The 12,697-nt window shown below is 46.3% G+C and overlaps 1 protein-coding gene across 1 annotated transcript in view; it reads right to left on the bottom strand.

Moving 5' to 3' along the window:
• TSPAN7 (tetraspanin 7) overlaps positions 1-10,181 on the bottom strand; it is an 83,781-nt gene extending 73,600 nt beyond the window's left edge. Inside the window, exon 1 of the mRNA XM_066177018.1 lies at positions 10,055-10,181. Coding sequence (XP_066033115.1) covers positions 10,055-10,135 — 81 coding nt within the window. The 5' untranslated portion in view covers positions 10,136-10,181. The remainder of the gene's footprint in view (positions 1-10,054) is intronic.
• Positions 10,182-12,697: the final 2,516 nt, after the last annotated feature.

The following is a 12,697-nucleotide window of genomic DNA, read 5'->3' as shown; positions in this document are numbered from 1 at the left end:
GGGACCACGTTTGTTTTGTGTTAAAGAGTATTACATGCATATCATGCCAGCTCACAGAAACTGAGGCAACTTTTCCATATCATTCTGATCAATTCCATGAGCTAAAAATTCTCTCTACCACAAACACACCTATTTTGAGTACAACCATCTTGTCACAAAGCAACTAGCTGTTGCTTACAAAACACAAAAGTCCTGGGAGTGGGAGGTTTTATTTTTGTTGCTGGTTTCAGTTGAAAATTACACAAGAGCTGGATGAAATACTGTTTGTTACCACAGTGGCTGGTCCAGCACATCTCCTGCAGTTTGTAATTTCACTGGCTGGTGAGCACAGAGGGAGAGCCCACCCCACACCTGCCTGGCAGTGCTCTTGTGCTGGCACGATGCTGGCTGTCCCCTGGCTGTGGCAGGGACCACCTTGGATGGGACAAGGACCAATGGCCCTGTCTTGCACGTCTGTCAGGTGAGAATGCCAGTAAACACAGCTGAGGGTGGGTGAAGTCAGTGCGGAGCAGGGCACAGAGGGCACTGAGCTGCCCTTTCCATGCTGGGAGGATGCCCAGTGAAAGCATCACTTTGAAGTTGGAGACCAGCAGGGAAAGGTTTAAAAAGGAGTGGCTGTTTTCCATAAGGAACTATTTATCTACAAGGCTATGGGCAAAACCAGCAGTTGCCCATCCTGCCAGTGAGAGTTTTGCACGAGTGCTCTGAAAGCTGCACAGCCATCCTGCACATATTCAGTAAATGCAGCAAGGTCATGCTGTCTCCTAGAAAGGCTGTTATGTGTCCCCAGTCCTACCTGCCGTGACAGAAATAAACCTGTAAGGTCGTTTCTGTGAACTACTTTTTTTTTCTTTTTAAATGGTGTGACCTTCTGTTGGAAAATCCTAATTCAATCCCTTTGCATCAGCTCCTGTTTTGTGAGAACAGGAAGCAAGGAAAACACCGAAGGTTGGCTAGTATGTTCCAGGAAATAATAGGGAAACATTCCTGAAAGTCAGCTCTCCAACATCTTGTGGTTCTTGTTCTTTCTTCAGGAGGTTTTAGATCATACTTGCATAGAAGAAAACCAAAACCCTGAAGACAACAAGTGATGCACAGATGGCCTATAGGTTATTCTGGGACAAGAGAGATCAATTTAAGCCTCTGGATTACTTGACCCACACGATTTAACTCAGCAGTTTTCCTGAAGTATACTGGAAGGAGGAACTCAGTTCCAGGTAACTCTCAAGCTGACCTCAACACTTACAAACAACTGCACACTGGACCAGCTTTAACTGACTCAGAGATTCAGCTATACAAAAAAGGAGCTCTAGCGTAACATCAATGACCTGAAAACAGAGGAAATTTGAAAAAAAAAAATTCAAAAACATGCAATAATATCAGCTGCTGGTTTCCTCTAAGACATTATTTTGCAGGTAAATTGAATCATGCTCTGTCTGCAATCAGTGCACGCCACAGAGCAATAAATGCTACATCCAGAACAGGGCAGCTGCACCAGTGAAAATGAACCCAGCCATAAGATGCAGCCATCAGGGAGAGCATCAAGGTACTGAGAGTAACCTATCTGCATTTGTTTCCTTGCTTTGTTTTCAAAGGGAAACAGACATGCACTTAATTATGTTCCCATTCCAAGCCTAATTAGAGTCAGTTAGATGTTAAGTACTATTGAAGTGAAACAGGAGGATTGAGTTTCTATCTGTTCTTCTGCTAATGCATACCTGGAAAATATCTTCTCTTCTATCTTAACTTGTTCTTCCAAGAATGAAAGGCACAACCTGCGTGACACACTTCTGGTGTGTTGACTGTCTTTTGATGCAGTGGTGGCCACAGCAAGTTGTAATAAAAATGCTTTGGGTAGGAGACTATTAGGGAAGACAACAAAAATCATGGGTTCTCCACTGCAGGAAATCTGCAGGAATCCTCCATTTCAAATAGCTTTTTGGAATTGATTTGAACATGTTTCCACAATCTGTTTACAATTTCCCCCTTTTCTTTGGTTGAGGTCACAGCACAGTATCTGGACAGTCCATGCAAGCTGCACACTGCCATGCACCTTTGTATTATCTTCAAGCATGGACAAAAATCCCAGTCCAGGTGTATATCCTTGCAGGCTACATGGGCCTGCAGACCCCAGGTCCTCATCTCTGCCAGACTTTCACCTGTGGTTGGGCTCCAAGCCCCAGACACAACTTTGAAGCCTTGGTACTGCCCAACTGAACTGATGCAACACATGCCACGACACAATCTGTGATGCCATAAATTTGCCTCAGTTTCAAGTCCAGATACAACAACAACAACAACAGCAACAAAAATAACAACAAAAGAATTTCAGTGCTACCTGGCATGTTCAGGAAATTCTGATTTCTTTGAAAACCTAATTTTTTTTAGAATTTCCCAAATCACTATGTTTTTATGTCAGGTTTTGATGTAGCTCCCATTTACTTTGAGAAACATACAAAATGAGGAATTTTTCATATTCCTTTGGCAAAAAATGCTAAAAGGGAGTTCTCCAAATGCTTTAAAGTTTTTCCAGGTGGAGGCAAACCCATGAGAAACTCCATCCAAATGATAAATGTTTTTAAAACTTATCAAATTACTTAATCAGCATGTCCTGGCTGAATCTTCAGTTGCAGGAGATGCACTCAGGTCCTTACAGTAAGAGTTTCTCATGTGCTGAGTTGCAGACATGCTTTGCTGGTGGCATTCAGTGCAATTTGCTGTTCCTGTGTACTGCATTCTCTGAAGCAGTGCCCATAATCTGGTTAGCAGCAAGATCCTGAGGAACTTGTCAGCTTCACTGGTAGCTTCAATCCTGTGGCAGCAGTAGGTCTGAGCTGATCATTTCTGTTCAGAGGCATTAAGGCACTGAGTGGTTATGTGGGTCAGAGAGCAGGGGCTTCCTTCTCTTCCCAGTTTTAGGGAAATGTAAGTGCTCTTCTTCCTATGATATTTACAGGGTTTCACTCTCATTTCTCCTCTCCTACTCCCCTGCTGCATCCTATAAGCATGCCAGCCTTTTCCTTTGGTGTGTTCCCAAGATCCATAGGCTTCGGCAGATTAGAGTCCATCACGTCATTATTCGCCCCATCACATTCTCCTAGCAATTAAACTCTCAAAAAAGACCTTTTTTGAATCTAATGACAAAAAAATAACATTTCAGTTTGATCCATCCAAATCCCCATTCAGCCCAAACCAAACCCAACCTTTCCTCAAAGCCCTCAGCAAATATCTCCCAATAATAAATGATGGCAAGACAAAATTTCAACCTTCTGCTCAGTCCAGGCTGTTGGTGAATGTGGTGAGTCCTGCCTGGCTTTTGGGAGAGGGTCACTGCCAGCATCACACACTGACCACCCACAAACTGAACTCCGCACAGCAATTCAGGGAGATGGGAAAAAGCAAGAAACAGAGAGGGAAGGGGGGCTGCTTGCTTCTTTTAATGATTTTAGTACTGTCCCTAAAAACACAGAGATGAAAAAAGCACATCTGGAAAACATCTTGCAAAATACTACATGGAAATTACAGCAAAATAAGTATTAACAACATTAACTTCCACTCCTTTATTACAGCTCCTAAAAATCCTGTGTCCTCCTCCCAGAGCTCAAAGAACCAGCTCAGCTGTGCAGTAACAATAATCCAGCAAGACACAAGTGTGCCATGCTTCAGAGTCCTTCAGTGCAGGGGAAATTCAAATGCTTCCTTCCCCTAACCCAGAACTGTTACAGAGACAGAACATTTCAACCATCTGCCCACCACTGTGAGAGAGCTCAGATGGAAAGAAGCCTGCTCTGCCCATGTGAAGAGCCTCTTCTCTGAGAGATTATTAAATGCTAATTAATAGAAATGAGCCTGAAGAAGGAACATTATGCAAACAAAAATGGCCGTACAATATCTGTCATCTGCTCCCCACAGTCGTTTCTGGAGTCCTGCATTTTATTCTTAAGATTCAGTCGCTGAGGTTTGCAGGGCACTGAGATCAACAGGGCTGAAAAGTGTAAATTTGGTGGCTGCAGAATGGACTCAGCACTACAGCAAAGCCAGCATCTCTGTAATAAGCATCACTGGGCTTAAACAGCATGTGAAAGATTGAAGGAGATGTTTCTGCAAGCTCACATGCACAAAGAGCCTTTCTAGATATTCATCTATTAACTCACTGGCACGTAAATTTGTAGGACAGTTGTAACAATAGAAGAAATGATGATAAAAATCCAGAGATGGAGACAACTAACGGTACCAGGTAACCTAATTTCCCCTCCCTGACAGCACAGGGAATTGATAAGTAGTCACAGAATCAGAGATAAAATCAGATTATTGGATCCATTTTAAATTCCCTTGGTTTACCTACGATAATTGCCTCCATTTCCTTGATATCAAGGTTGGAATGAACCGGCACCCAAGGACTCTACTGCTGTTTTCATGGAAAAATGCTAACAGGGCCTCCCCAGCACCTTTCCCTAGAATTTATATTTACCCTGTTTAGGCCACACAACAGGTTGCTCAGAACATGAGGGAATGCTAAACAGCCAAATGTTTACTACACACACAGTGGCACTCCCCCACAGCCTCATCCCCTTCCCTGTGAAAAACAAGGGCTCCTGCCACTGCTTCGTTATGAATGCATCCCATGCCTTCCCAAACAGAACAGAAACAACTTCCAAGTCACCTCCTATCCTCCTTCACCAATCCAAACTGACCCATTGATGTGAAAATGTCACCATCCTCAAACTACAGAGCTGTCCTGATGCAAAGTCCAAGGTCGAGAGGCTGCACCTGCCCAGATGCAAGCACAGCTCCACAAACAGAAAAGAAGGAGCATTTAGCCAAAGGCAAAGTCAATTATTCCATTAAATGAGGTGTAAAATGCTAATTTGTACCAGAACCACACAATTTTCAGAACGTGAAAAATCCGAATCAAAACCCCACTAAACTAAGCCAAGCTGGGTACACATCCCAAGAAGGAATTTAGAAAACCGACTCTGGAGTTTTGGTTTCAAACACCTTTTTTTTTTTGGTTGTTTTTAAAATCCAGTTATTTATTTAGCCAACAGAATTCACCTTGGGCTGTGCTCACTAGAAAACACCATTATCTTTAATCTTTCATGTATATCATTATGAGAACAGAACAGGAAACAACTGATTTAAGGAGGCAACTGCATGAGGTTTGTGCCTGAACAATGGAGCACTTCAAATCTGTTGTGATGGAGGGATACTGAGCATTTTTGAGAGCTTGGGTTTTTTGGGATTTCAGGTAACTACATATGAGTAAAAACAGTTCTTTCTAAAAGTATAGCAATGTTGACTTTGCAATAAAATGGAACCACCAAGAGATTGAGCAATCTAAGCCACATGGGAAAGCTAAAAATTTTCCAAAATATTTCCTTTAAAACCATCTGCTAACATATACTTTGGAAGAATTAAAAGAAAAGAAATAGAAGCATGGTAAGAAGTATTAAAAAGACCAGAAACATGCAGGAATCAATGCAAAAACACTGGAAAGAAAACTTGCGGAGAAAACCAGTTACTTCAGCAACCCAGCTGGACACTTATAGGGGATATGACTAATGGCACTAGTAACTCAAAGGGACACGCAAATTTAATCCCACATTATAATGCACAGCTCAGATGGCTGCATTTGAGGATGGGTCAGGAGTTGAGCCATAAATCTGTGTTCCCGAGCAGGCCGCCACACTCGCTCTTTGTCTCGGTCATCTCCTGGAAAACAGCTTTGTGAGTCCCTGGAATGTTGGGGGAATGCCCCCTCCACCCTGCTACCACAGCAGGAGTTGCATGTCCCTACAGCAGAGCCACCCCCAGCACCCACAAGTGACCTCCTTGTGGGGGAATTCTGAGAAGATGGAAATGGAGAGGGGCACTTCAAAGCAGACACCAAGACTTTCCATACCTCCCGTGCCATAGGGCCACTGAGTCCATTGTCCTTCATGGGGCCATCTCCAGACGCCCTGACCTCCACACCAGTGACACCACATTCCCAGAGGAACTGGCTAAAGGAGAAGGAGCCATATGAAAACACGTAACTTTGAATTTTTTAACATCACAGCCCTGGTGTGGCCTCACAGCCAAGCAACACTTACCTGCCCCACCACTCTCCTGCCACCTGCCAACTTCCAAGGGGTCCCACCAGGATGCACGGGTCTATTTTCAAAGCAATAAAAACTCAGAAAACCAAACTACCAAATAACTATGAGTAGCTACCTTAGTTCTGATTTTCTCACATAGCCAAAGACACACTGAGTTCTAAGAACCTAATGTAGTCGCCAAAAACTTCGGAAGATGCTCTTCAGATCAGTGACCACTTGGAACATTACCTAAATGGAAACTCTACTTCCATGCTTTTATTACATTAACTGACAGCAAGAAAACCCAATTCCAGCAGGACAGCACACACAAAGCACTCATTTGAGTGCTGAGTATCTCACAGGGTCTGGGATCAGGAAGTAATCACTTTGCCATGGTGCTTATCTGGGGCAACAGCAAGCTTTGCATGGAAGACAAAACCCATTTTCCTCATCCATGTGACTTTGGGGACAAGTGCATGCACCCTTAAACTCCCTCCCAAAACACATTGAGGCAGGCAGTTAATTTGGTAACAAAATATATTTAGAAGGCTATAATGAAATATTAATTATACACGTGTTTTAAGACCAAAGGTTACTTAAGTACTAGACAGATACAAGATACTGAGGGGTGCTTCAAGGTTTCTCTCTCCTATAAAATTTTCACTTAGAATTCTAATCCAAAATTCATATTCTCTTAAAAACAAGACAGGCTGTATCTCGCATTTCTGTGCAAGCAATTTATGATACCCAAAAGGAAAAAATAAAAATAGCTAACAGCCAAGCAGAACTTTTATCACCTTTTTTTTTTTTTTTTAAATCTACTAGTTCCAAATCAGATGCATTCAGCACAGAATTCTGATTAGGAAAAAAATAGCTGTTGAATTTCTATTACTACATCCCTTAAGGACCAAAAGCGGTAACCTTAGGCATTTAATGTGTTCTATGAATAACAATATGTATGAGCACACAAAAAGCTTGTTATCTCGGTTTATGGAATTTTTTTTACCATGTTGATACATTTACGGAAAGAAGTTGGGAAGTATGGTGAGGGGGAGGAGAGGAAGCTATCAAAATAACAAATTACATTAAACAAAACCTATTTGGAAAGGAACAAGCTACACCGTATGAAATTTGAATGAACTGTGTCTCCCCATTACGGTCCTACAGCTCCCATGAAATCTGTGCAGCCTCATCTAATGCCTATGCTAAAAGCCTTCACCTATACACATCTGTCCCACAGACGCAAATGCAATTCATATTTAACCCTGACAAAAAATCACTTGTTGGGGGAACATGCTGCCTACACAGATTTTCTTGTTTTATAAACAACGTGAAACACATCGAAGTCCTTCGTGGTGGTTCAGAATAGCTCACTGGATGCAAAGAAGCATCTTCTCCCCCCTCCCTCATATCTGTAACCACCTGACCCAACAGGCAAAGGGTTGCCACCACACACCACCCTGTCACAGGATGAGTTTCTGCCCTGTATTGTATTGCAGCTCCATTCCCACAGCGAGGAAAAAAACCCCATACAAACTGCAGCTAAGCAACGCAGAGCTTTCTCCTTCAGAAATCAGCTTACAACCTCTCCAAAAAATGTGGGAAAGCCGTCAGAATAAAAATTTACAAACCAGCCATTTGTGGCGCTGGCATGGTTTCCTTCTGGCATTTAGATCAGTCCAAGAAATAAATTTTTAAAATAGTTCCTCCAATAGAATCCTTCCCATATTTTCAGCTCTGAGAATTCACAAGGACTCAAGTTGAGCTACACTGACTCTGAAGCCAGCAGCTTCTAACAAAAATCACCCCAGAAAAAAATGGAGGGAAGTCCATGCATCCCTCAGCTCTCAATCTTGCCTGAAAAAACCCAAATGAGCATACAGCCAGAGTACACCATGTTTTTTCTCTCCTTATGGCAATAGCTGCGCCTTTGTTCCAATTTATCTTAAATGGATTCAGAGCCCAGAAAGGGGACAAAAATGTGAATTAGTTTTTGTTCTTCCTTTTAGCACAGAAGAACTGATAAAGACTTAGAATCTGCTGTCAGATGCCCTGGACCTTCACCAAAGCCTTTGCTGTTTTCTCCTACTGAGGCCTGCCTAGGTGTCCCTAGGCTGGTGACTTGAGAAACCAGATGCAACAGCAGGCATGATTCTTCATTCTCTGATCATGGCTGCAGGATTCTATCTCCAACCATTGATTTCCTCCTCCTCTTCCAAGCTCAAGGAAGAGGACAAACAGAGATTCTGGCAGCCGTCGAATGTTAAGTAACTGGAATGTTAAGTAACTGGAAGAGTGAGCCATGCCCTTGGAGAAGATCAGGACATATGGGAGCCTGACCCACAGTTCAGAGGAAGAGAATTCCCAGCAGAGCATCCCACCAGCACAGCCGTGTTGCTGGAGCCCAGACAGGAGCTCAGCTGTGTTATCTACCCTACGAGGTCCCAGCTGTCAACCTGGCCTGGCGCTGTGACAGCCCACGGCACAAATGCCCTCAGCCAGCTGCTTGGCTCAGTGTACAATTCTCTCTTTTTAAATGGGATTAGCCTTGGTGAAAAGTGCTAGCTCAACGGGCATGCTGATCTAAGTCCTCTGTTTATTTGGGCTACAGCAGATACAACGATTACTAAAAAAAAAAAAAAAAAAGCGAATTTAAAAGATGCCATGAATTCTCCTGAGCTCCTGCAGTTGCTCACTCACCCTGAGGACTGGAAAGGATGCATCTTGAAACTGTGGTAAGTATATAAACTTAGCCACCTACCTCCTTGAGACTAATGTGAAGTATCTACTTGTCAACAGAAAAACCCCAGCAGATGATTCCGGCTTCCTATCCATTTCAGTCATCACACACATCTGCTGCCACCAAAATTATCCAAAAAGAAGGGAGGGATGTGTTAAATATCGGGGGGGGGGGGGGGGGGGGGAAGGGGGCCAATAGCACCGAGGTACTGCCATAAGTATGGATAAGCAAATTGTGTTTTGGTTATGCTTAAAAAAAATAAAATGAAAGCCTATGAAGTTAAAATTGAAACAGTTGAAGTCCTATGTTCACTGTAAGGATGTCAAACGTTATTGCCATGAATAAGCAATTCTTTGTTTAGAACGCCTTTTTAAGCAAAAAGACGAAGATTTGAGTCGCCGCGTTTCACAGACACTTTCCACAGCACAAAGCTACCAAAGCGACAGAGCACAACCAGCTCCCGTGGCTAGGAAGTGACAAATGCGCCTCAGTGCGCTGTACCGATGATGTGCGGAGCAGGTCTCCAACTGCACACAGCGGGGCCATTATCGCGTGTTGTCACCGTGTGCCATTAGAAGGTCTTTAACCTGCCGATCGCCGCCGCGATACGCGGCTCCTGCCGGGGATCTGCTGAGTAACAGGCCGGGGAGCTGCGAAAACCTCCAGCTCCCGGGGTCGCCTGAAAAAACACGGCCGTGCTGCCCGTCAGGCAATCGCGGCAACTCAATTAATGCATCTGGGTCAGGAAAATGGTTTTCGGGAGCCCGAGCCCGGTTACGAAACGCGGGTACCGCGGCCGGGGCGAGGGCAGCCCCCGCTGCGCGCAGGTACCGGGGGCTGGGGGCGGCATCCCCCGCAGCGGGACACGGTCCGGCACTGCGGACACGCTCCGGCCGGCGGGGAGGGGGCAGGCTATGGAGGCTCTCTCGGGGACACCCCTGCAACTTTCCCCCGCGGGGGCTCGGGGGGATGTGCTCGCCGAGAGAGGAGGCAAAACCCATCATTTTTACACGTAGATATGTGTGTGTATACATGTTTGAGCTCCTGTATATATGTGTGTGCATGCAGATCCATGTTCCGGCGGACATGCCCCGTCCCCGCTCGCCCAGCCGTGCCGCCCCGGCGGAGCCGCGCTGCGGACCCCCGGTGCCCCCTGCCCCGGGCAGGTGGGGGCCGGGGGGTGCCGGGCCGTGCCCAGCCGGGCCCGTGTGCCCGCGCCGCGCCGCGCCGCACTCACCCAGAACACGAAGGAGTAGATGATGAGGAGGGTTTTCAGACACGTTATCACGGGTTTGGTCTCCATTCTCCTCGATGCCATAATACTGAGATCCCGGCTGCAGGCTGGGCGCGGGAGGAGGCGGAGGAGGAGGGAGGGCAGGGGGAGGGAGAAGGGAGCGGGGGGGCGGAGGGAGGTGAGCTCAGCGCCCGGCTGCCGCGGCCGGGCTCACCGCGCCTCCTGCTGCTGCTGCCGCTGCCGCTGCTGCCGCCCGGGGACCCCCGGCCGCTCAGGGCAGGGCACGGGGGCTCGGACATCATCTGCCGGGCGCGGCCGCAGGGGTGGCATTTACTGGAGTATCTCGGGGAGGGGCGGGGGGGCTTGAGGTTTTGAAAGATGAGGTGAAAGACACCCCCCGGCCGCCCCCTTTTCTCGGGAAGGTGCTCGGAGGCGTTGCTTGGGCTGCTCAGGGGCTTGGGGATGGAGGCGCTGCATGGTCGGAGCTGCAGGGGGAATTGCCGGCGCGGGAGAAAATATCTTTCAGTGTCACGATTAAAATGTGTGTTCCTGCGCAAGCTTCAGAGCTCTGGAGACCACAGCAAGGGCAAGTAGCGCAGGTTTGACGGTGCTCTGGTTACAGCCGCGCAGTCTGGCTGAGCCAGGCTGTGCCTAAGGGCAAGAGCTCTGCACCGAAGCCTTTTGAGGGGCCGGGGCTCCTCCGGCTCTCGGCATGTAGCGTGCCTCTTTCGCAGCTCCAGTGCAGGTGACTGTGTGGGGACAGTAAGAGCTGTGACCTATGAACGGTGCCTTACAGGAGCAGGTCACGAAGCTGGGGTGCTGCTGGAGCCTGGCCCCTAGCCTTGGCTTCATGTCAGCCTCGAATCTGAACTCTATGCTAGAACTACTCTGAACATTGAACCCCAGCTAAACTGATCGGAAACCTCATGCTTCTGTGTCTTTGAGACCCTCAGCTTCAGCTGGAACCAGCTCAGCTCTGCCTGGAGTGCCAACACACCCCGGAGAGAGAGCTCCGGAGGTAGCCTGCTCCTCCTCACTGTCCCCGCAGCCACTGGGAAATCCAGGAGGGGATGGACAGCAGGGAAATCGCCGTGCTGCTCTGGGGATGGAAAGGGAGTTGACCCTGCAGAGCCCTGGCAGCAAAGCAGTGTGTGGGTCTCACCAGCCTCCTCTGGGTGGGAATAAAATAGGCTTGTGGGCGGGCTGCCTCCAGAAGAAGCGTGGCCAGAATGAGGGCGCACATGTGCCTTGGCAGCCCAAGCTGCTGCACCAAGACCGTGGGCAGGCACAGAGGGGATGCCCTCAGGGTTTTTTCTGTAGTTCACATTTTGGAGAAGGTTATGGGTGCAGGGGAGTGGATGCTGGAGCACTGCATGTCCCTCCTGAGTGCTGTGCCTGCCCGCCCCACAAGGCAGGGATCTGAACTATGACTTTAAGTGCATTAAAATCAAAACAAGGTCAACACTAAACAGCGAATCTCCTCAAGCTACAAAAGTGAGGTAGTTTTGTGCAGCTGAGACATATCAAAGTGGTGAAACAGGCTTTGCCATTCAAGAGACCGTATTTGAAAAACAGAGTGAGAAAAACATGGTTCCTGAGCAAGTGCTTTTGTAATATGCAGAAGTTTGCCGTGAAGACTGCTGCAGGATTTTGCTGGGTTTAACTTATGACTTCTAGAGCTGTTAGCCTACTGTTTCCCAGAACAATGAAGGCATCTAAAAGATGCTTGGAGAGGGTGTATTCTGCAGGAGATACTGGGGTTTTTTTAAAGGAAATCACCACTTTTGTGGAAAATTCAGATGACAGGTGCATAAATCTTTATTGGCTCGGCAATTAAAATGTAAATAAGTGCACTAACTGCAAAAAATTGTATTGACACTAACAACAGTTATAAATATTCACTGTACAAAAATTACACTAAGATTTTTGACAGAAAATAGCTACGAGCTGGAGAATTCTCTTCCTTCCCCTCATACATGGGCTGTAGAAAAGATAAATGCTGCTGTCACAGTCCAGGGGACAGCAGCCATTTATTTCAGTAGCTGTGGTTATACTTCCCCTCCCCTTCAGATGTTTTTAAGAAAGCGTGAAACAAACTATAATATCAATCAGAATGGGTATTTTGGTAGATGCTGATTTTGACAGAGACTCACATTTTCTCCCAATAGCATGTTATTTTAGGTCACTCTGTCCCGTAGTGCCCAATTTGAGATACATCCCCTGAGTCTTCTCAGAAGGATGTCTTGGGGATCTAAACTACATGAGTGCCTGCAAAGCCTCCCTTGATAATGCTGTTAAAACTCATAGGATTTTGCACCAGGGAACCAGGGAGAAAACAGAAGTGGAAGAAGAAGAGTAGACATCAGGAAATACAGCTCCTTTCTTCACAAATGTCAGGCCCTGGTGGGGATGATGTCCTGAGAACTGAGAAACAGAGGCTCCATGATATCTCCATGTGAACCTACAGTCTTCTCACAAGGCTGTCTGTGGAGGAACTCTGAGTTGCTTTTTGGCGTGCAGTCAAGGAGCATATACTTTATTGGATGGAGATGCAAATTTTGGATTAAAATGAGGATGTCTGAACAGAGCTGAACAAAAATCTGCCTGATTACAGCAAATGCCATTAAAATATGACAAGAGCACTGA

The sequence above is a fragment of the Chamaea fasciata genome, unplaced genomic scaffold (assembly GCF_029207755.1).
Source record: "Chamaea fasciata isolate MVZ Bird 193981 ecotype frontalis unplaced genomic scaffold, bChaFas1.0.hap1 SCAF_2, whole genome shotgun sequence".
Classification (NCBI taxonomy): Eukaryota; Metazoa; Chordata; class Aves; order Passeriformes; family Sylviidae; genus Chamaea; species Chamaea fasciata.
The sequence above is the reverse complement of the archived record's forward strand: the minus strand, read 5'-3'. Positions and strand labels throughout refer to the sequence as shown.